This window comes from Crocodylus porosus, unplaced genomic scaffold, assembly GCF_001723895.1.
Source record: "Crocodylus porosus isolate Cpor-Errol unplaced genomic scaffold, CroPor_comp1, whole genome shotgun sequence".
Taxonomy (NCBI): domain Eukaryota; kingdom Metazoa; phylum Chordata; order Crocodylia; family Crocodylidae; genus Crocodylus; species Crocodylus porosus.
In genome coordinates, this window is record NW_017728916.1 from 26,511,494 (window position 1) to 26,533,566 (window position 22,073).

At 44.2% G+C, this 22,073-nt stretch overlaps 1 protein-coding gene across 1 annotated transcript in view; it reads left to right on the top strand.

The window, feature by feature from the left end:
• Window positions 1–22,073, top strand: part of SHISA6 (shisa family member 6) — a 48,306-nt gene that overhangs the window by 10,231 nt on the left and 16,002 nt on the right. Inside the window, exon 2 of the mRNA XM_019536509.1 lies at window positions 10,703–10,855. Coding sequence (XP_019392054.1) covers window positions 10,714–10,855 — 142 coding nt within the window. The 5' untranslated portion in view covers window positions 10,703–10,713. The remainder of the gene's footprint in view (window positions 1–10,702; window positions 10,856–22,073) is intronic.

Consider the following 22,073-nt stretch of genomic DNA (forward strand, 5'->3'; position numbering starts at 1 on the left):
CTGAGGCAAAAAGCCCTGGCTCAAATTTGCACCACTCTGAGCTGCTGCAAGTGAACATGCTAGCATGAAGTGCAAAATACGAGATTTCAAAGCATTTTGTAGACAACATTAAGCCTTGAAATGAGCTTCTGAGTAACATTGAACTTTATTCAGTACAGCTATATTTAAGAAATGTGGTGGATGAGGTGTGTGACTAACAGCCAAGGCAGAAGCCAGGCCCCAAGCTGCCTGGGGTCTGTGGGGGCCTGTGGGTATTGAAGTCCAGGAGAGTGGCTGGGACAGGGAGCTCGCACTGAAGCCCTGGCCTTGCTCAAGCCCTTCAGTCCTTCCCAGCAGCCCCCCAACCTTCAGTGAAAGACCTGAGACCCTGAAGCATTTTTGCAGCTAAGCTACAGTGAGGAGGTGGCTGAGATTATATGGTCTTATGCATTATGCTCTGTTAAATTAACCCATATGCCAAACCACAATAATTTTACTCTTATGATAATTAGAAGTCCAGGCTGCCATTGCTAAAATAAGAATGCCCACACAGCCTTTAAGTTTCACAAGAAAATGGACAGCAACTGGAATGCTAGCAGATAGGAACACTAATGGGCAATCAACTTGGTAATTGCTAACACTGTGAAGTCAAGTAGTCCCTGACCACAAAAAATGGTGGGGTAACCATTTCCTCTCCCCTCTTCCCCCCATGAAGAAACCAGGCTCAGAATAGCAAGCAAATACATTTTATTCTTTACAGAGAGGAAAGCTTTAATATACTTCATATACATATATACATACATATATATTATTAATTACAGCTAAATTAAAGCTAAGCTATTAAGGCTAACTATTTAAACTTTAAATATTTAAGCTTTTGGAGTATTTAAATTAAAGCTAAGTAATTAAAGCTGAATTAAAATTAAATAGATATATTTTCTGTCTAAAACAGCGCCACCCAAAGCATGAGAAATGGAAGTAAGTACATGAATCTACTCTTTAAAAAACATCATGGCATGTAAGCACCATCCAGTGGCACTACAAGGTACATAACTTAATACATATGACTGAATGAACATATATAACCCTCATCTACATGATCATGCATCTAAATCAGGTGAAATTGAATTCACATTTAGATAAATCACTTGCACATGTATCAAGGCCTTCAGTGTCACAAAAAAAGCTGTTCCTTGGTTCTACTGCATAGTACCTTGGGTCACGGTGCAGTCATTTAGTACTTTTTTATACATTCCCCCAGTGGCAATGCATACAGGTGTATACACAACCTGAGAGTGCCAGTGCACCCCCTGACTGGCCACACTCGCTGCTGATCAGCCATGGGGGGACCCCTCCCAGTCAGCAAGATCAGCCGTGGGGAGACTCCCCTCCCCAAAGGTTGCATCAGTCACCCGTGCATTCCCCTTTTAGTACTTTATCCAAGTACTTATTGACTGCACAGTAATGACTGCACAGTCAGTATCTTGTGTCAATGCAGCCACTATGTATATCTCAAAACATGTGTATCCCACTGTACAGATGCTCTTTTTCAGAAGTAAAATGGTTTTAGATCTACAATGGGAGGGTAGTATTGTTTTAAACTCAAATGCTCTTCCAAGGTAGCACATGCTTAATTTATAGACCTATAACACAGCATTGTCTCCAGTTTACGTAGTATTTCTGTCTGGGAATTTTCCATTTCCATCTTCCTCTCTCTTTTAGCTAATAAGATAGGTAGGTTCTTTCTTGCTTTCAATAGTTTTAGGTAACAATATATTCAAAAAATGTTAAACTCCTCTCTGGATCTGACAGGTACTTCACTTTTTTTTACACAGTTGAGAGAGAGGAAGAGGATCAAAGAAGGCACATTTATAATGCTGGATTAGTGCATTAGTGCATAGCCAACTTCAAAAGGAGGGCTAGTGGCAGTACCTAGTGGTCTGGTGGTTAGAGTCTTTTGCTAGCAAACAAGAAATCCAGATTTAAGTCTTTGGAGGGATGCTAGAATGTGGGTATGTTCCTTAATCACTAAGTTGTTGGGCAAAAAGTTGAGAGGTTTTGTCTCCATTTTACTTCCATCAGGTACATATGCAGGGAAATCCATTCTGCCACAGATGCAAATGTAATTCAAAATGTGCTTAAGAGTCAGAAATTTCTGTCACGCAGCTATGGAAGTGCCATTTGGTCATGTGATGATGAAATAAAGTAATTTAGGAATAAATTCTAAGTGAATTTAAAGTCAATGGGACTAAGCTTGTAAACTGAGTTGGTTGTAATTGTTTTGAGATTTTTTTTCTAACAAAAATGAAATTTTGTCAAAACCAAACTATGTAACAAAGAATGTATTGGTTTCAAACCACATCTCAATATGGCTCAGACACTTACCTCAGATGTGGGAGATCTAGGATAAGGTCCCTGGCTCTGACTCAGTTAGGTAAATGTTCCACATCTGTAGCACAGATTTAACCTGAATTTTTCAGTTACTAATTTTTCATTCAAGTGAAGTTTAATTTGTTAAAGTACGAGTTACTTTCTCACATAAACATAAATATTAAAAAAGAATGGCTCATGTAAAAGTATAGGGTATGAAGTAGTGCTGGTAAGTTACAATATGAAGTGTGCATAGGGTAAGTTACAATAGCAATATGTGCTGCCTCTCTGGCTAAGTTTCTGTGGAACTGATAATTTTAAGGCTGCTGAAAATGTAATTTAATGGCATGTATTTAATTACACAAGGTACCTAGAGCTGCAAATATGTATTCTTATTACTTTAAATCTAAATAAAGCAAACACATAATTAAGGGAGGCAAGGTTCTTTGGGTAAATCTGGTATCTTTTATTAGACTGACTCAAATAGTTGGAAAAATTCTTCTTTGCAAGCTTTTGGATATAGATACCCTTTGTCAGGCTGAGGAAGCATCTGAAGTTGGTCTGTGCTCTTCCTGGATGGAATAGTAAAGCAGCCAGAAGCCAGTACATATGCAAGAAAGCCAGTCAGTGAAAATATAAATTGAGGTAGTCAATGAGTGAAAAACAGGTCGGGGTGGCAATGAATGTAGCTGTAGTCAAAGGGTGAGAGACAGGTTTTGGCGGGGTGGGGGGTGGGAAATGATTCTAGCTGGCAAAAATTGGAGAGGTTACCTGGGGAGTCAGATGTTAGGCAGGTTATAATGTGTCATAAATCCAACATCTATATTTAGCACATGCCTTTTTGTATCCAGTAGGTTGATGGAATGCACTTTGTAGGCTCATCTGTGAAAGGTGTTTTGTAAATACCCTTTAAGGATTAGAACCAAGAGACTGGAGAGAGAGTGGTTTTCTTGTGAGACGTGGACCCACTGGCAATTCGGTAGTCTTGTCTTCGATAGATTGTCAGTGTGTGTTCATTCTGATACCAGGAAGAATACCCAATTATCTACTTGCTCCTTGGTATCACCCCAACAATATGCTGTGCTTTTTCTGTCTGTTTTATTTAAAATATTATTTTTTAAATCATAGGAATTAACTACTTTTTAAATTTAGAGTTATTTTCAATATATAAGCATACAAGGAAATCAAAAGATAAACAGACCTCTAGTGTAAACCCCCAAATAGATATGTTTACTTTTTAGATACAAAACTGTAGAGAAATATTGACAATGTGAAGCTAGAAGAAGGAAAGTAAATGAAAGAGCAAACCTATCCAAAGGGTTAGAGGAGACAAGTGGGGCCTATGAGCTCCCCTTTCTGAAGAGAATACCAGTGGAAAATCATGATTCAATACTTTTGTATGCCACAAAAAACTAGATATAAAATATATCATTTGCCACACAACATCAGTTACAACATAACAAATGCAACATTGATGAATCATACCGAACACCTGTAAGACAAGACCCTAATGTACTTCCCAATCACTACTCTGGTGTCTGTGGGAAATGCCCATGAGTTGATAGAGAGAACTAATTAGCCATGATAGTCTTAAATCAAGCAGAAGCCAGTGTAGATCTGCACCTTACAGATTAACTAAATCAGAGATGCATAAATTTTCATAAGCAACAGCTTATTTCATCAGATACTGCAAAGGGATTGTAGGAAGCAGAGCTTCTAAATAGAAATAGAAATCAGTGATTAGAATACAAAGAGTAGGAAAGGGGGAGGAGGAAGGAGGGGGCACTGCTGGGAGAGGCAAGGTGGGTAGGAGTTAGAAAAATGAAGCATTAAAGGATTTAATAGAGCCACTTCAGAGCTGATAAAGCTAGAGTCTGCATACTCCATGAACATTATGATGCAGCAGTATATCAGGGGTGGAAAGGGGTATATCAGGCACAGAAATTACTGGAATGTAATGTGTTCCATCTGATCGCAGATGGTGGATGGTCCGTATGGGACCAGAGCCAGCTGGTGCAGTTTAGAATAGTCTTCAAGTTTTGGACATCTGTACATATGGGCATGTAGAGAATTTATTTAACTGTGTGAAAGAAACTTTAAATTTCAATTAATTTCTTTAACAGGGACCCTACCCCATTTCTAAAAGAGGGTGGGATCCCAGGGGTGACAGACTCTCTCCAACCCCTGAGATAAGCTAATACAGACTGGGAGCCCTGAAGCAAAATGCCTGCTTGACCCAGGTGCAAGGTTTTAGGTTGAATTGGAGGTTAAGATGACTGAGGAAGGGACTTACAAGCACAAGACCCAAACAGAGGGACAGCCTGGCTGTAGGAACTGCAGGGGGTAGAGCTCCTTGCAGGAGCTGTGCTGGGGAAACCAGAGGAAGGACTCTGAGCTGCAGTGGAGGTGAAGGAAACCCTGCATCTGAAACTGGGAACATATAAATACCCAGGTCCTCTGGGCAAGGGCTTCCTCAGGGCAAGAATAACCCTGGAGGGGAACCCTTGGGTTTGGACCAGATGTTCATGTTTTTGGTTTTAGCTTACACTCAGCCAAAGTAAAGTGGGATAAAGCCAGGGGGCCTCAACCATGACAAAAGCCTACCATCCAAAACCCTCTTTGCTCTCTATGGGCAGCCTCCCTGTCAGTTTCTAACATCAAGGCATGGAAGGTGAGATAACAGAGTGGGACACTGAGAAGCTAAGGGGGACAACACTGTGAGGCCCAGGTGGTGGTAAGGAGAGGTGGTTTCGCCGACTCAGCATCCACCACTCTACACTGAACTATATCCAGCATGATCTGGATGGGATACACAATCAATCCACTCTTTAGAAATAGATGCAAACTTTTTAAAACCCACTCTCTGATGAGAGTCAGTAACAATATAAGTAACCTCAGTAGCCAAGCTTTCTTTATGTCTTTCGTCAAATACTAAATTGCTAATTTTTCTTCTCAAATTTACTGTGAATGTTGGGTATAATTTTCGACTAGTAGACTCTTTGTTTCAGTTCATGGTATTACCTTAATGAAAGGGAACTCGTATATACCACATGGGTAGAATAGTACCCCCCAGTGGATAATCCTGGTTCAATTTGTTTGTGCTAAATCTAGGCCTGTTGTGCTACATCATTCAGGGCAATGCTGGAGGGGAAGAATCCTATTTTGTGTTATGCATCCAAAAGACACTTACCCAGCCATGAAACTGCTGAGTTTAATACTTAACACACAGTTTACAGTCCCATACAACATGTAGTATAGTTCAGTTAAAGAGAATGGTGTTCTGGCTGAGTAGGAACATGGCCCTGTACACATCTTCTCCAGGCATATATAAGTCACAAAATTATAGTTAAGCAAAAACTTATGACTAGTGGGTACTAGATACTGGAGTAGGGTCCTCACATATTTTGCCCAATAGCCTAGTGGTTAGGGCTCTGAATCAGGAAGTACAAGACCCAGGTTGCAAGACCCAGCTTATCCAGTTTACTTTCTAGAACAGATTCATGTAAAAGTAGGGTTGAAAAGCTCCAATTTACTCCATCCCCCTGCCTGAGGCAGAAACATCCCTAACTAAACCATCCTATGTAAATCTTTGTGTAACCTATTACTAAAAACACACAACCAACCCTTTCACACAACCTAAACTGCCACAAATAAAGCTGAGTGACAATGATGGTCAGTGGGACATACTTATTTAAGGAAATTTAGACCAATTTAAGGCACACTAAAGGTGCATGTCTACAGGTAAATGCCTTTAATGCACCTTAAAATGGCATTTTAGGCTATTCACAACTAAATTTGATACCTGCTTTTGCTTTAACACATTCATGTGTAGACATAAGCCTAAATAGCCTTAATAAGCATTAAGCTAACACACATTAAATTTAGGTGCACCTAAATGCATGTGTAGACATCCCAAGTGTCTTGTTGCTGGAAGGGTTGTCAAAATACAGTTGAGAGGTCATTTGCAGAAGAAGGCAACACCCCCTCCCCCAACAGCCCCAACAGAAAGGCAAAAACCCGAACAGTTCATACCGAGCAGACCATGGGGTAAAATTCCTTCCTGACCTCTAATGGGGCAATCAGTCTTACCCTGAGCAGAGAGACAAGACCCTCTAGCCAAGAACCTCTGGGTTTTAGTTCCAGCTGAAGGATTGGCATGCCCTAGTAAAAGTCCCTGGTCTTGATTGCAGCCAATACCCAAGGCTTCTGAGGAAGGGAAACAAAGAAACAAACTACCACCCTGTGACATTTAACAACAGAGGGGACAACATTTCCTTCTCAGTCCTACGTGGCAGAAACAGAAAAACCCTGAAAACCGGGAAGTACCCATAGCTAGCATAAGTATAGCTACTCCTAGATCATTCCTGGGCAGTGGTTATCCAACCTGTCCTTAAATGTCTCCAGTGATGCAAATTCCACAGCTTCCCTAGGCAGTGCCAGTACATCACTGTTCTAGCAGTGAAGAAATTTTTCCCAATATCCAATCTAAATCTGCTTTACTGAAACTTCAAGCTATTGGGCCACATGCTGCTCTGTGCAGCAACAGAGAAAGTGTTCTTCATCTTCTTTATGGCAGCCCTTCAGGTATTTGAACACTTTTATGTTCCCTCTTAACTACCTTTTTCCATAGGATGAACATACCTATTTCCTTCAACTACTTACCATCTTAAAGCCCTTTATCATTGTTGTTGCCTGCTTCTAACTTCTCTATGTCCTTTTTAAAATCAGTGGCAGCAGTGGCAATCCCTCATGGTCAAAGATGATCACTTTGATGGGTCAAGAAAAGAAAAATTGTGGCTGTTGAATTACCCTCCTGTCCCATTCCAAGAGTGGAGTAACCAATATGTGACCACTGCCTGTGTGTGGGTCCATGGCTAGGGACTCCTGGCAATCACTTGGTCTCTCCTTGTCACCACCTGTCCCTCACCATAGGACTTTGTAAGGGTTATGGGTATTGGTGGCTGGATCCAGTGGGAGAAGCCTGTGAGTTACTTGTTTTACATGAGGAGGCCATTGAGCATCAGTAACTGCATGAATCTTGGTGGAAAAGCAACCTGTATCCAGTGGCAAGAAGATCCAAGATGTCTGGGGTTGCTTTTCCACTGCAGCCTTCATCCGCCTTTGCAGCCATTGAGAAGTATGCCTTCTTCATTCACCTGCTCCACAGTTGAGGGCCTTATGTTATGTTGGACTGCTCTTTGTCTAATACCTCACCTTTGACCTTTCTGCTACGGTTGACCCAACCATGAGTACAAGACTCCCAACAGTGTAGCTCTTAGGGTCTTCAGTATATGATGACCCTATCTGTTCCATCAAGGTGGCAGTCCATGTAGAGGCCTTTTTAAAATTTGGAGGCCTTTTTAAAACAGCACACAATATTCTAGATGAGGCCTGACCAATGTCAAGTAAAGAAGTGCTATTATCTCCCATGTCTTGCGCCTTCTGTTCTATACTTGCACCATTTATACTTCTGTTGATGGTGTCCAAAATCACATTCACCTTTTGTGTAACTGTGTCACACTGCAGATTCATATTGATCACAATCCAACAGGAATCCTAAATTGTTCACTGCAGTGTTGTTATCCAGCTAGTTGTCACCCATCTTGCATTTGTTTTTTATTATTGTAGCTGAGGTATAACACCTTGCATTTGTCAGCACTGAACTTCAGCCTATTAGCTCCAGCTTTGCTTTCCAATATGCCAAGTTCCTTCTGACTTCCTTCTGAGTACAATTCCTTCTGAATTACATTCCTGTCCGCCAGTATGTTCACACTCCTTCCCAGTTTTGTGTCACCTGCAAATTAGGTCAAGAAGCTTTCTATTCTAGCATCCAATTTGTTAATAAACATGTAAAACTGCACTGGGACCAAGACATACCCCTGTGGGACTTCTGCTATTCTGACATAGATCCATTTATAATTACCCTTTGCTTGCAGGTATTGAGTCAGTTTTCTATCCACAAGGCAGTAGTTTTGTGTAGTCCCCATTTTTACAAATTGTTTATGGGAAAGCCATGTTTTGTTGTCAAAAACCTTCCATAAGCCCAGATATACTTTATCTACTGCATTCCCTTCATCTACCCAACTAGTTTTCTTGAAGAAGGAGGTTGTTTGTTTGACCTAATTTATAAATCTATGCTGACTGCCTTTGGAGATGCACATGCCCTGGCTTACAGCCCTACAACTTCAAACATCATCTCTAAAATAAAATACTAATGAATTCTTAGCCTCACTGAGGCAGGAGGCCTTGCAATGGACCCAAAAGCCTGCCATGTCCCCACATCAATACAGACCACATCATCACTGAGCCTAATAACAAGGAGTTCAATATCCAAAATTCATTCACCTGCAACTTTATAAATGGCATATATGCCATGACTTGCTTATAGTGTCCATCTGCTGTCTACATTGAACAGAGAGGATGATCTCTAAGCGTAAGAATGAATTAAAACTGATCTGAAAGGTGCAGAAAGATACAAAAACATGTGGCAGAACACTTCAACCTCCTTGGATACTTCATTACTGACCTTGGGATTGCTGTTCTCAGGCAAAATCATAAATGAATAAAAATAAAAAAATAAAAAACAGTTTGCACAGGAAATTGTGAGCAAGAAATCTTCCACAAACTGGGCTGGGTTAAGTGTGCTTTAAACGGAGGCTAGGATTCTTATCTTATTACATGGATTAGCTTTTGTGACCCACTTTGTTCCTGTGGGTTTAATTCTTGTTTGTTTGAGGCTAATCTATAATAATAATAGGCTTAGTCTGTCTGTCCAGAGCACTCTGATTGGTTATCTCAGCAGCCAATCACAATGCTTACTGAAACAACCAATCAGAGTGCTGCAGACAGACGCTCCAGACAGACAGAATAAGCATGTTATTATTATAGATCCTGAGGCATTTCAAACAGATATGCAGGTAAGTTAGAGCTAGGATGAAGCTCCGAGGCCCCCTGCATTGAGTGGGCAGGCTCTGCCAAAGAAAAAAAGAAAAGTGGTGAGAGGCCTGCTTGTGCCCTGCCCCTGTCTGTCACTCCCAAGCCACAGCCCCCACATCCCTGCTGCTGCCTCTCACTCCTGATCTACAGTACCCCCCCCCGACCATGTTAGTGCCCCTCACTCCCAACCTGCAGCTCCCTGTTCCTGCCTGTGAACCACAGTACCCTCCCGGGTGTCCCTCAGTCCCAAGCCACAGCCCCCCCACAGTTGTGCCAATACCCCTTACTCCTGACCCACAGCCCTTTGCCCCTCCAGCCCTGATACCCCTGCAGCTCCCGGCTGCCCCTGAATAACCCCCTTCCCCCCTACTCCCTTCCCCCACTGGAAGGGCAGGCCCCTCCCCTGCCTGCCTGCCCTACTGCAGCCGCAGTGTCAGTGGGCATGCATGTGAGCACAACACACACACCTTCCCACCCCCTCTACAGTCCCCAGCCCTGGCCCTGCAACCTCTACCCGCCACAGACTTACCTGCCTGCAGCTGCTAGGGCATGCACATAGACCATGTGATACCCCTGCCTCCAATAGCCCTTCCCTGCTCCCCCCAGTCCAAAGCAGCTCCTTGGGCAAGCCAGGAAGTGCTGGGAAAAACTTCAATGCTGAGTGGAGGCAAAGCAAAATCCTGGACATTTGCTGATATTTAAAAAAAAATACCTGGACAGAGATGGGAGGACCCAAAAAAGAGGACATGTCTGGGAAAACCCAGATGTATGGTAACTCTGTTCATGAGGTTCCTTTTAGCCCTACTTTTCTATGGTTTTATGATTTATAATGAAGAGCAGTGGGGAAATTACAGCCCAGTTTGGAGGAAGGATTCATGCTAAAACATAGCTCCCTTCCCTTATAGAGCTTCATCTATCTCAATGAGCCACACACCCTTTCTCCTGACTTCTCACATTTACTTTCTTCTGGACTCACAGATTTCTCACTCTTGGCTGATCCAAAGATGGGTGGGGGTAGGCCTGCTTCAAAGAGGCAGGGGATACTGAAGAAAACACTGCATAATGTCCATCCTATGTCCTGGTTGTTAGAACACTATGCTGTGATGTAGCTTCCGACCCCTTTGGGGTGAGTGGGGGTAGGGGGAGGCAGTTAAAACCCAGCTCCTGAGTCTTAGGAGTTGTATTGTAATTGTTCATTTATGCAAAGGAGACAAGGGCTGGCTTGAAAGTGATGTTGGCTGAATCATTCTCTTGACTATAAAAAGTGGTGTGCATTGACCATGCTAGCCTAATGAGCTACTAATCTCAAATCTGTAAAGGCTGGCCTGAATAAGAGTGGGGTAGGAATGAAATGTCTTTCTCATTCCCTCTGTGTCTTGGTGCCCTGTGTGGATATGACTTTGTTCTTTTTTTGCAGAAAAACCACGCATGAACAATATTCTTACTTCTGCTACGGAGCCGTATGATCTCTCCTTTTCCAGGTCCTTCCAGAACCTCTCACACCTCCCACCATCCTATGAGGCTGCAGTCAAGACAAATCCAAGTAAATATTCTTCTCTGAAGAGATTAAGTAGGTGTTATCTCATTCCATTTCTTTGTATCTCCTTTGCTTGTAAACTGCAAGGGGCACAAAAGTAAGCCAGTGGAGGCAGGGTGCCTGTGGCCAGCACCCAGCACACAAGTGGCCCCAGGGGAACACATAGGGATGGGGGGCTTGGCCGTCAGCTGCCTGGGTATAGGCCTGCCCTGCCTGACTTATGGGTACCTGAGCACCCATGCATGGCTGACCCCCAATCTGAGGCTGGGCAGTGCAGTGCATGGCCCCTTATTCTGTGTGTTGGAATGGGAGGGGATCTCTGGTTGATGTTAGGGGAATAAAGACTTGTTCTTCCTATGCATGTGTGCAGTGAGCATGGTGCTGGAGGTGGGCAGGGGGGTGGAGGGTCCATTGTTTGCAGGGCAGGCGGGCTAGAGTGGGGAGTGCAGGAGAAGTTGGTCAGATAGAGCCTCCCCCACCCAGTGCTCTGGTTTCCTCTGTTCGGTGCTTGGCTTCAGCAGGGAGGGACAGGGGGCAACACTGCTGTTGCTGCTGCTGCAGGTGGTGCTCCCACCTCCAGGTACCCCCACGCACTATGCCTCCTCTACCCAGGCCTTATAGAACTCCCTGGGCCTCATAGATGTTATGCAACACACAGGCTGCAATAATGACCCAGGGGAAGTCATCCTTGGCAACCTTATGGCGGGTAGTGATGGCATGCCAATGATCCTTGAGAAGGCTGAAGGCACACTCCACCAGGGCATGGGTCCAGCCCACACACCTGTTAAAGTAGGCCTAGCAAGGGACCAGGTGGCTGGTGTAAGGATCCATGAGCCAGGGTAGGAGTCAGTAGGTGGGGACCCAGTGAGCAGTGGTGGGACCATGAAAGTGCCTAGCTGCAGGTCTAGCTCCCCTGGTACAAATTGCCCACTCTCCACAAGTTCTGCCAGGCTGGAGTTGTGAAACCTGGGTGTCATTAGTGCTGCCTGCCCAGCCAGCACTGACATGCATGAAGGCCTCATGGTGGTCCACAAGAGCCTGCAGGACCACAGAGTGAAATCCCCTGTAGCTGTAGTAGGGCCAGTCTCCAATACAGCAGGCAGGTGATGGGGATGTGGGTCCTGTCCAGGGCCCCAGTACACTGGGGCAATCCCAGTGCATGGAACCCTGCCACCACTGTCATGGATGTGGAGCACGGTGTGCCCCAGCACATCCTGGAGGGCCTCGCACACCTCCAGGACAACCTCCCTGGTGGTGGCCTTGCCCACACCAAACAGGTGTCCAAAGGTGGCATTGTGGAGCCCGTCATTGGTGTCCTTGGTGGTAGCAGTGGTGTGGTGGTGTTGAAGGACCTTGGACAGCCTACTGCAGCCAGGCAGGCAATCTCTGTTCATGGGGGAGCTTGGCAGGGCAAAATAGCCATGGGCCAGGCAGTGGTCAGTGTAGCAGGCCAGTAGAGCTAGTGCAGTAGCCAACAGGATCATGGAGCACTGGTTGTTGCTGCCAGGGGCGGGGACTGGAGCATCCATAGTGCAGGGAGGCAGAATAGCCAAGGAGAAAGCTGCCCTATGCTGTCCCTGGACTTAGCATGCAGCTCCTTGGCAAGGAAGAAGCTAGCCAGAGAGCAACAAGCGGGGCTGGCTTTTAGAGAGGGCTGCCAGATGCTGGCTGCTGCAGCTGGAGCCTAGAGCTCTCCCTGGTGGCTGTGGGGTCCATTGCAGGGCTGCATGAAACTGGATGCAAATCTGCTCCGTAATCTCTGCATGTGTAGATGCCTGCCAGAAAAACCCTTACTCTGGCTTAGTTTACACCAGAGTAAATCTAGACCATAGTAAATGCATGTGTAGATGCACCCAGTGTTCTCCAAACACCATTCTGTAGGGTACAGTTGCATCTCTCTTCAGAGTTATTTTAAAGAGTAACAGTTATTCTCTTCAGATTCAGTGAGACTAATCATGTGAGCAACTACTAACATTGCAGTCTTGGGCCAATGCATTCTTCAAGTTCACATAGTATATTTTTAGTATATTTCTTAAGCTCAGATCTTTGGTGGCCATCTGTTTAGTATACCTATTTCTGGTAGGTTTTTGACCAGTATTTGAGTTAACTCTATCTCAGTGGTTCCCAATCTGTGGTACATGTACCACGAGTGGTATGCAGACAACCTGTCAGTGGTATGCATTAACAGATTTATTATAATAGTTTGTACGACAAAAAATTGCTGGTGGTACTTAAGGTTGAACTGAAAAAAATGCTGGTGGTAGTTAAGGTTTTTTGTTTTATATTGGTGGTGTGCAATCTGTCAGTTTGGGAATTGCTGCTATATCTCTTTAAATTTGGATGTACAGTGGGTGTGTCTACATGTGTCCATATGGCACCTTTGTTACTGCGCCATCAGTAACAGATGACACAGTAACAGCCCATACTGCACCCTGTGTACTGCGCACAGTTATTTTTATCTGCTATGTCACCGTAGCAATGTACTATAACAAGGGAGAGCATTGCTAGAGCAGCATAGCTGTAACATCACAATTTGTGACCACTGATGCTACATCACCATAGCATATTGCTATAGTGATGTAGTGTCACTTGTAGATGTGCTCAGTGAGTGGTAGTCTGAAAAGACCCTGAATTTGAGTATTTTAATAAAGAGTTTAATGTCTACTCATTTACACCTTGGTTGAACACAGCACATAAGCACATGTTTAACTGCAGTCAGGTAAATTCTGCCTGCTTCAATTTAAACACATATTAAAATCAGAGTGATTTAAAGCAGTGCTCAGTGCATCTGACTCAATAGAGTACATCTCATTATTTCTTGGGAGATTTGTTCCTTAACAATCTAAGTGAAGAGGTCAGACTTATGTTCAGGGTAAATATCTCAAATCACCATTAATATTTCCGATAGTAAACTCACTGTATGCTCCTAGACAATTTTTCAAATATTAACTGATACTGATACGTCAGTGGAACTACTGGGTTTTAACTTTTGCCTTCTTGAGATTTTTTAATCCATTTCTCAGTGGTAGTAAAGTCAAAATATATGTCTATCAGTTACTCTTTGGAATGTTGCCTTTTTCTATAATTGATTTCCTTATATTTCCTTGCAATATGTCATTTGTTTGCTATACAGTGCATCTGTTCTTGATGAAAATACTCTTAAGCACAGTACAGTACTAAATACATTGACATACCTTACTGAAGAATCAAAAATGTATTTAAAAAACCCCCAAAGTGGACATACAGTGTTGAAATTTGACAAGCCTTAACTTTTCCCTTACCCATCAGCTAGTCTGGCTTCACACACACCAAGTAGCACATTACTTCAGCAGTCTGTTGATCTTGCTGCCCTCTCCAGATGCTGTGGTTTGTAACTATATGCACTGGACTCCAGATGGCTGCCCCACACTTTGATAGGGGCACTTTCTTAATACAACATCACTGAAACTGCTTCTGTGGGACAGGACCTAGAAGTGGTTAAAGACAAACTCCATATTTACACAGTTTTCGAGGAAGACAGGTTCTGAAAAACAACCACCATAAAATTATTAGGTTTCTTGAAAGGCCTAGTTGTAAATAGTTATAGCTGTCAGAAAGTGTTTTGTGGTGACTGGCTTCTGCTTGAAGGCCTTGGAGGTATGGGGCATATGTTTAGGGTGCATACACAGGCTACATACGGAATTGAGAAAGATAATGAGAGAGAGTGAGAGTGAGAAAACTAATGGACATCTTTATACATGCTCTGGGGTGGGGCACTTTAGAGCGACTCTCATAGATTTCAGACATTAGGGCTGGAAGAGACCTCGCAAGATCATTGGATCCAGTCCCCTGCCCAAGGGGCAGGAAGTCAGCTGGGGTCAGATCACCCCAGCAAGATAAGGATCCAAGCATTTCTTAAAGGTATCCAGAGTAGATGCTTGCACCAGTTCTGGGGGGAGTCTAATCCAGACTCTGGAGACTCGGATGGTAAAGAAGTTTTTCCTTATGTCCAGTTTGAAATGATCTTCTAGAAGCATGTGACTGTTAGACCTTGTTTTCCCTTGGGGTGCCCTGGTGAACAGCTATTCTCCCAGTTCCTGATGCACACCCCTAATATACTTATAGGCTACTACCAAGTCACCCATGAGTCTTTGCCTCTGCAGACTGAAGAGTCCCATGCCTCTCAGCCTCTCCTCATAAGGCCCGTTCTCTTGACCTCTAATCTTGCAAGTGGCCTTCCTCTGGACTCTCGCAAGCTTCTCCACACCCTTTCTAAAGTGTGGAGCCCAGAATTGGATGCAGTACTCCAGCTGTGGCCTCACCAAGGCTGAGTAAAGCAGAAAGATGACTTTTTGAGTCTTCCTTGAGATGCATCAGTAGATGCAAGCCAGAGCTTTATTTGCTTTGCCAGCTGTAGCTTTGCATTGGTAGCCCATGTTCATTTTGTGGTCAATCATGACCCCCAAGTCTCTTTTAGTCAAGGTGCTAGTGAGTGTAGCACTGCTGAGCCTATAAGGCTGATATGTTTTTTTTCCCCCCAAGGTGGAGCACCTTGCATTTGAATTTGTAGGTGGACACAGCACGGGATCGGAGATGCTCTGTTCACCAGGGTGCCTCTTGGGGTAACAGGGAACAATGGTCACAAACTGACACAGAGCAGATTTAGGCTAAATATCAGGAAAAATTTCTTCATGGTAAGGGTAGCCAAAATTTGGAATGGGCTTCCAAGGGAGGTGGTGCTCTCCCCTACCTTGGGAGTCTTTAAGAGAAGGCTGGATAGATATCTGGCCAGGGTCATTTGACTCGAGAACTCTTTCCTGCCTAGGCAGGGGGCCAAACTCGATTATCTGTTGAGGTCCCTTCCAACTCCAGCATCTATGAATCTATGAACATGTAGGGGAAACATGGCGGGGGGAGGCCCATGAGACTGGCCGCCACTGAAGCCATGGATTTTTGTCTCTCAGGTTCCTTTCTTTCATACTCAGAGGAAAAAAAAACACCTGAAGCCATCATAAAGCACCACATTTTTCCAGTGGTCCCTCCTAACAATTCCAAAGTTCCCTGGGGCCCAGCTCCTTGTAAACAGTCTATCTGTACTGGGAGAATGGATTTTCTGAAATCTCAAATGAAAGCTTCACTCAGGCTCAGAGACAGACATTTCACTCAGCAGACATGATGCTGGAAGCTGGAGAAGTCTGAGTTTGTCTCAATTAATTTTGATTTAAAAAGCTCCTGTGATCTGAGATTACTGAGATCTCCGATCTAGATCAGGTAAGAGTCAGGTAACAGCCAGCTATGTTGTCTAGGTTGCTGGGGTCACTTGATCCCAGTTATCTTTCCTGCTTGGTGCAGAGGGCTGGACCCAATGATCTTCAGAGGTCTCGTCCAGCCTTACAATCTATGAATCTATGAATTTAAGTCCAGAAATTCTGGAGTGGAAAAAATGAGGAAGAGTGTCCTTCTATACACTCGTCCAGTAAGCATGGAAGAGTGTTTGAACCTCTAACTTCCCAACACAGTACTTGATCAGGTAACAGTCAGGTATTAGCCAGCTCTCCTCTCCAGCCCTTCTCTTAAATCTGAGCCTTTGCTTTGCCTTTGAATAAACTGGACAGACAGCAAGGATGGGACTTTTCTACCTTATTAGGAGCAAGGGTCCAGACTAGAACCCAGGGTCTTTCCCTACCATACAGCATACTTCTTAGAAGTTAGAGCAATGGAGGTTCAAACCCCCTCTGGGTGAGGGGGAGGATAAAACCTGGGAAGCAAGAAGGAGAGGATTTATAAACTGGGATACAAAGTTATAGTTATACTTAAGCATAAGTCTGATAAAGCTACAGCCCACCCCATACAAAACCACATCTAAAAAGTCTAAGCTTTAAAGAACTCTGCAGTGGCCTGTGAAGATGGTTCCCCAGAGCCTTATGCTGAGTTCACCCATATTCTCCCCACAGCTTTATGGAAACCAACTCAAGTGCCACTTTTGCCTCTAAAAGTGTGGAAGAATAAACATCATTAGCAGTAGACTTTGCTCTTCAGAGGGGTAAAAAGGACCATTTTAATAAGCTAGCAGGGTTCCCTTTAAAATCATTATTTTAATGCTTCTGGGGTTTTGCTGGAATAAGAATTATATAATAGTCCTAAACCTTTCTGTAATCTTCTTATAAACATATATTTTCCCAAAAGAATACCTTTCCAAGTGTGTAATATTTGACGCTTAACACATACTACAGAACCGGTCACTGCAAAAAAATAAACCAAAAATAAACAAACCCTCCCCCACTATGTAGCTAAGACTGCAGACATAAACATTACCTATCATGTATTGTATAACCCTGGACTATCAAATAATCAACAGAGTTCATAGCGTCAAGCAAATCAATCATTCCAAGTTTACTTGTGTATATATTCTCTTTTCACCCATATAGTTCTCTATAAGAAAACATACAGAACTCTGACATAGATTCATAAACAATTAGGTTTGGAAGGGACCTCAGGAGATCATCTAGTCTAGCCCCCTGGACAAAGCAGGACCATCCCCAAGTAGATCATCCCAAGCAAGGCTTTGTCTACCCTGGTCTTAAAAACCTTTAAAGATGGAGATTCCACAACCTCTTTGGGTAGCCTGTTCTAGTGCTTTACTACCCTCAATACATACTGTTATATATCCTGGCACTGTAGTCCTTATGTATTCACTAACCAATCTTACATGAAAAATGGTCACAGCCCAGGCTAAACATCCCTGTTTAACCATGACCTCTGAATATTGCAAATTGGTGTAATTATTGGGATTAGGGAATCAGTGTACAGTGTTCATTTAACCCACTTCTGTGTTTGGACCCATACATTGGGTTATGTATTTTTAAAGCTCTCCTGGATCTTAGTAGGCTCCAGTCACTGTTTCTGACTTCAGTTCTTCTGGCACACTCTCTGAGCACAGTGTATTTCTCTGGTATCCTTTCTGGAAGTGTGGTCCTGCTGCCTTACTTCTACAAGACAAAATGCTGAGACCCTGAGACCTCCCCCAGCGCTTTGCTCTGATGGACACTCTGGTTTATAGTTCATGCCTTCAGGGACATGGTAGTTCAAACAAACAGACTCATACTTTTCAAAAGGATGTCTAAAGTCACTACTATTTACTACACATAGCACAAGAAATATGGATACCTATGCAAAACTATACATTCCTGAGTTCCATTTTCTGCCTCAGTTCCCTCACCACTACAGAACTTTCCTTGGTATCTAGTCCAAGTCTTGCACAGGATCAAGAACACATCCTTCCCTAGTGCTTCTAAGTTTTTCAGGGTATGGACATATATATCAGCCTGGCTTCAATACAGCTTAACTTGAAATGGATGGCCCATTAAACCAATTTAAAGCTACCTGAAATGGTTCAAAACTTCACCTGGAAAAACAGGTACAGTTTCAAACTGGTTCACAGTGGGCATGTCTACACATACATTTGATATGGCACCAATTTACCTGCAAGTCAGTTATTCATAAGTGGGTCATTGTTTGATACGGGCAAGGCTGTGACTGGGGAGGCTATCTTGGAGGTGTGAGGTGCCCTCCAGGACATCCTGGAAGATACTGCAGTCTGGCAGTAGTAGCATGGTTCCATGCCCTGGGATTCCCCCAGTGCATTAAGCCCCTGGATGGGACCCACATCCCCGTCACCTGCCTTCCCCATGCAGCCCACTCCTATTATAGCTGGAGGGGCTTACAATCCATAGTGCTCCAGGCTGTTGTGGACCACCGTGGGGTCTTCACATATGCTGCTGGGCAGGCAGCACCCATGACACCTGCGTCTTCCGGAACTCCAGCCTACCAGGTCTGGTGGAGAATGGGCACTTCACACCAGGGGTGATGGACCTTCAGCTGGGTGCCATGGTTGTCCCAGCCCTCCTTGTCAGGGACCCTGCCTACCCACTCCTGCTCTGGCTCATGCGGCCCTTCACTGGCTGCCTGAACCCCTGCCAGGTGCACTTCAACTGCTGCCTGGGCCAGACCCATGCCCTGGTGGAGTGTACATTTCACTGCCTCAAGGGCCACTGGCACACCCTCACTACCTACCTCAAGTTCACCAAGGACAACATCCCCCAGGTCATTGTCGCAGCCTGTGTGATTCATAACATCTGTGAGGCTCAGGGAGAGCTGTTCTGTGAGGCCTGGGCAGAGGTGGTGTGGTGCACGAAGGCAGCCTGGCAGTGGGAGCATCACCTGCAGTGGTAGCAATAGTGGTAGTGGTGGCCCTCCCTGCCAAGGCCCCAGGAAAGCCATGCACTTCCAGTGGGGGCCAGGGCACTGGGTGCAGGAGGCACTTGCCAACTGCCTCCTCCAGTTGCTCTAGCCCCTGCTCTAGCCCACCTGCACCAATGTCTATGGACCGCCCACCGCCAGCACCATGCTCATTGTAGCCACATCTCAGAAGAACAAGTTTTTATTCCCCTCACAGAAAACAGGCCAGTCAGTCCTGGCTGATACTTTATCACAGTCATACATGCATTAATACCTTGTCTGTTAAATTGCAAGTGTGTTAGGGCCCTGTGGTGGTTGTTCTTTAAAACAGCATTAATGTTAGGATGCCTTGGCTGTGACTTTTTGGTCAGCATGCCAGTCCCTGAAACTTCAACAGCGACAACACATCAATAACACCCAACAAGGACAGCAACAATGAAAAGAGAATCCCTTATAAGAGGCAAATTGCTCCTGGAGCCAATGATATGAATATTAGGAAAATGCTTTAGAAAATACTAAACACACTTTGGAGTAAGCAATTATATTTATCCGGGCTTCTAAAATTATAACTGCCAGACTTCTTCATTTGAGCATTACTAATAAAGCAATGTAGCTTCAGAATACATTTTGGAAGATACAGATGTCATTAGAATGATTTCACTGGAAGTCAGTTCATCTGAGGACTGGAGAATCACCTTGGAGGCAGATGGTAACTTACTTTGGATATATGGGCACAGGGCAATGTAGTGTCTGATTTTATTATTGAGCAAGTGAACATTATAAAATAACAGGATGGTAATTGTAGCAGGTTCTCTCTCAGTACTTATTTTTTATAAGGCAAACTTGTCCCCACAAGGAAAAAACTGTCCATAACAAAACAAGTACTTAACTATATATATAATCATAGAACCATAGGGCTGGAAGGAACTCTGAAGGATCATCGTGTCCAGCCCTTGCATGAGCAGGAAAGACATCTGTGGTCAGACAACCCCAGCCAGGTGACCATCCAATCTTCTGTTGAAGACCTCTAGGGTAGATGATTGCACCACCTCTGTGGGGAGCTTGTTCATAGTCTGGACAACCTAGTTGTAAAGAAGTTTTTCCTGATGTTCAGCCTGAAACTATCTTCCAGGAGTTTGTGTCCATTGTTTCTAGTTTTCCCGCAGGTTGCCCTGGTGAACAGTTGTTCACCAAGCTCCTGATGTACGCCTGTTATAGTGCTAAGCCTCAATCAGGTCCCCTCTCAGCCTTCTTTTCTTTAGGCTGGAGAGTCTGAGATCCCTCAGCCTTTCCTCAGATGGCTTGCCATACAAGTTCCTGATCTCAGGGCCCTCTCAAGCTTTAGCACATTCTTGTTGAAGTGCAGTGCCCAGAACTGGACACAATACTGCAGCTGTGGCCACACCAATGTTGAGTAAAATGGGAGAATCACTTCTTTGGATTTACTGGAGATGCATCGGTTGATGCATGCCAGAGTTTTATTGGCCCTAGCGGCTACTGTGTCACACTGCCGGCTCATATTCATGCTGGGGTCTATTCTTACCCCCATATCCCTTTCATTTATAGTCCTGGTCAGGTTAGCAATGCCCAGCCTGTAGGTATGCTGGGAGTTCTTCCTTCCCAGTTGCAGCACTTTGCATTTCTCTGGGTTGAAGCTCATTTGGTTCCATTCTGTCCAACATGCCAGCCCATCTAGGTCTGCTTCCCCATATCTTGGTGTCATCTGTGAACTTGGCCAATGGGCTTTTCACCCCCTCATCCAGGTTGTTGATGAAGATATTACACAGCATTAGGCCAAGTACCAACCTCTGGGGTATGCCGCTGCCCACATCTTGCCAGGATGACACTGATCCATTCATTTGGACTCTCTGTATCCTACCCCGCAACCAGTTTTGCACCCACTTGATGGTCCCACAATTGAGCCTGATATCTTCCAGTTTTCTGATAAGTACCTCATGGGATACCAGGTCAAAGGCTGTCTGGAAGTCGAGGTATATGATGTCAACAGCTTTTCTCTCAGACAGGTGATGAGTCACCTGATCACAGAAAGAAATGAGGATGGTCAGACAAGACCTGCCTGTGACAAAGCCATGCTGGCTGTCATTCAATGTCATGCCTTCTGCGAGTTTGTCACATATCGCCTTTTTGATGAAGGTTTCTAGGATTTTCTCTGGAATAGAAGTAAAGCTAATTGGCCTGTAGTTTCCTGAGTCTTCACACTTCCACTTCTCGAAGATGGGCACAACATTGGCCCTCTTCCAGTTCTCTGGGATTTCTCCAGAGGCCCATGATTTTTGAAGACCTTTGCAAGGGGCTTTGTGATTACTTTGGCCAACTCTTGCACACTCTTGGTTCATCTGGTCCTGCTGATTTATATATGTCTAATTTCTTTAACTGACCACACACCAGTTCTATAGCAATGGTGGGAATGGTGTCAATCCTGCCCTGTTTGTTCTGTGCCCCACCTGGCATGTTGTTCCCCTTGGTCTTGTGAAAGACCAAGACAAACTAGTCATTTAGGAGTTCCATTTTTTCCTGAGTGGTAGTGACCAGGTTTCCTGAGGCATTGAGCAGCAGCCCCACACTCCCATTAGTTTTCCTTTTTCTCCCTTTGTAGCTAAAGAAGGACTTCTTGTTGTCCTTGATTCTTGTAGTTATAGTTCAGTTTCTGCCTCAGCTTGCCTAATCTGTTTTCTACAAGTGCGGGCCATTGTCAAGTAGTCTTCCTTAAAGGCTGTCCCAAGTTTCCATTGTTTGTACACCTCTTTCTTTTTCTGTAGGACAGCTGCAACTTCCCTGCTTAGCCAAGAGGGTTTTTTTGACCCTCCTGCTACTTTTTCTCTATAAGGGAATGGATTTTCTCTGAGCCTTAAGGACTGTATCCTTAAGGAATGATCATTCTTCTCGTATTCCCTTTACCTGTGGTCCTTAGTCTCTCAGGGCATTCTTTACTAGTTTCATAGTTTCATAGTAGCTAGAGTCGGAAGGGACCTAGGTAGATCATCTAGTCCGACCCCCTGCCTTGGCAGGAAAG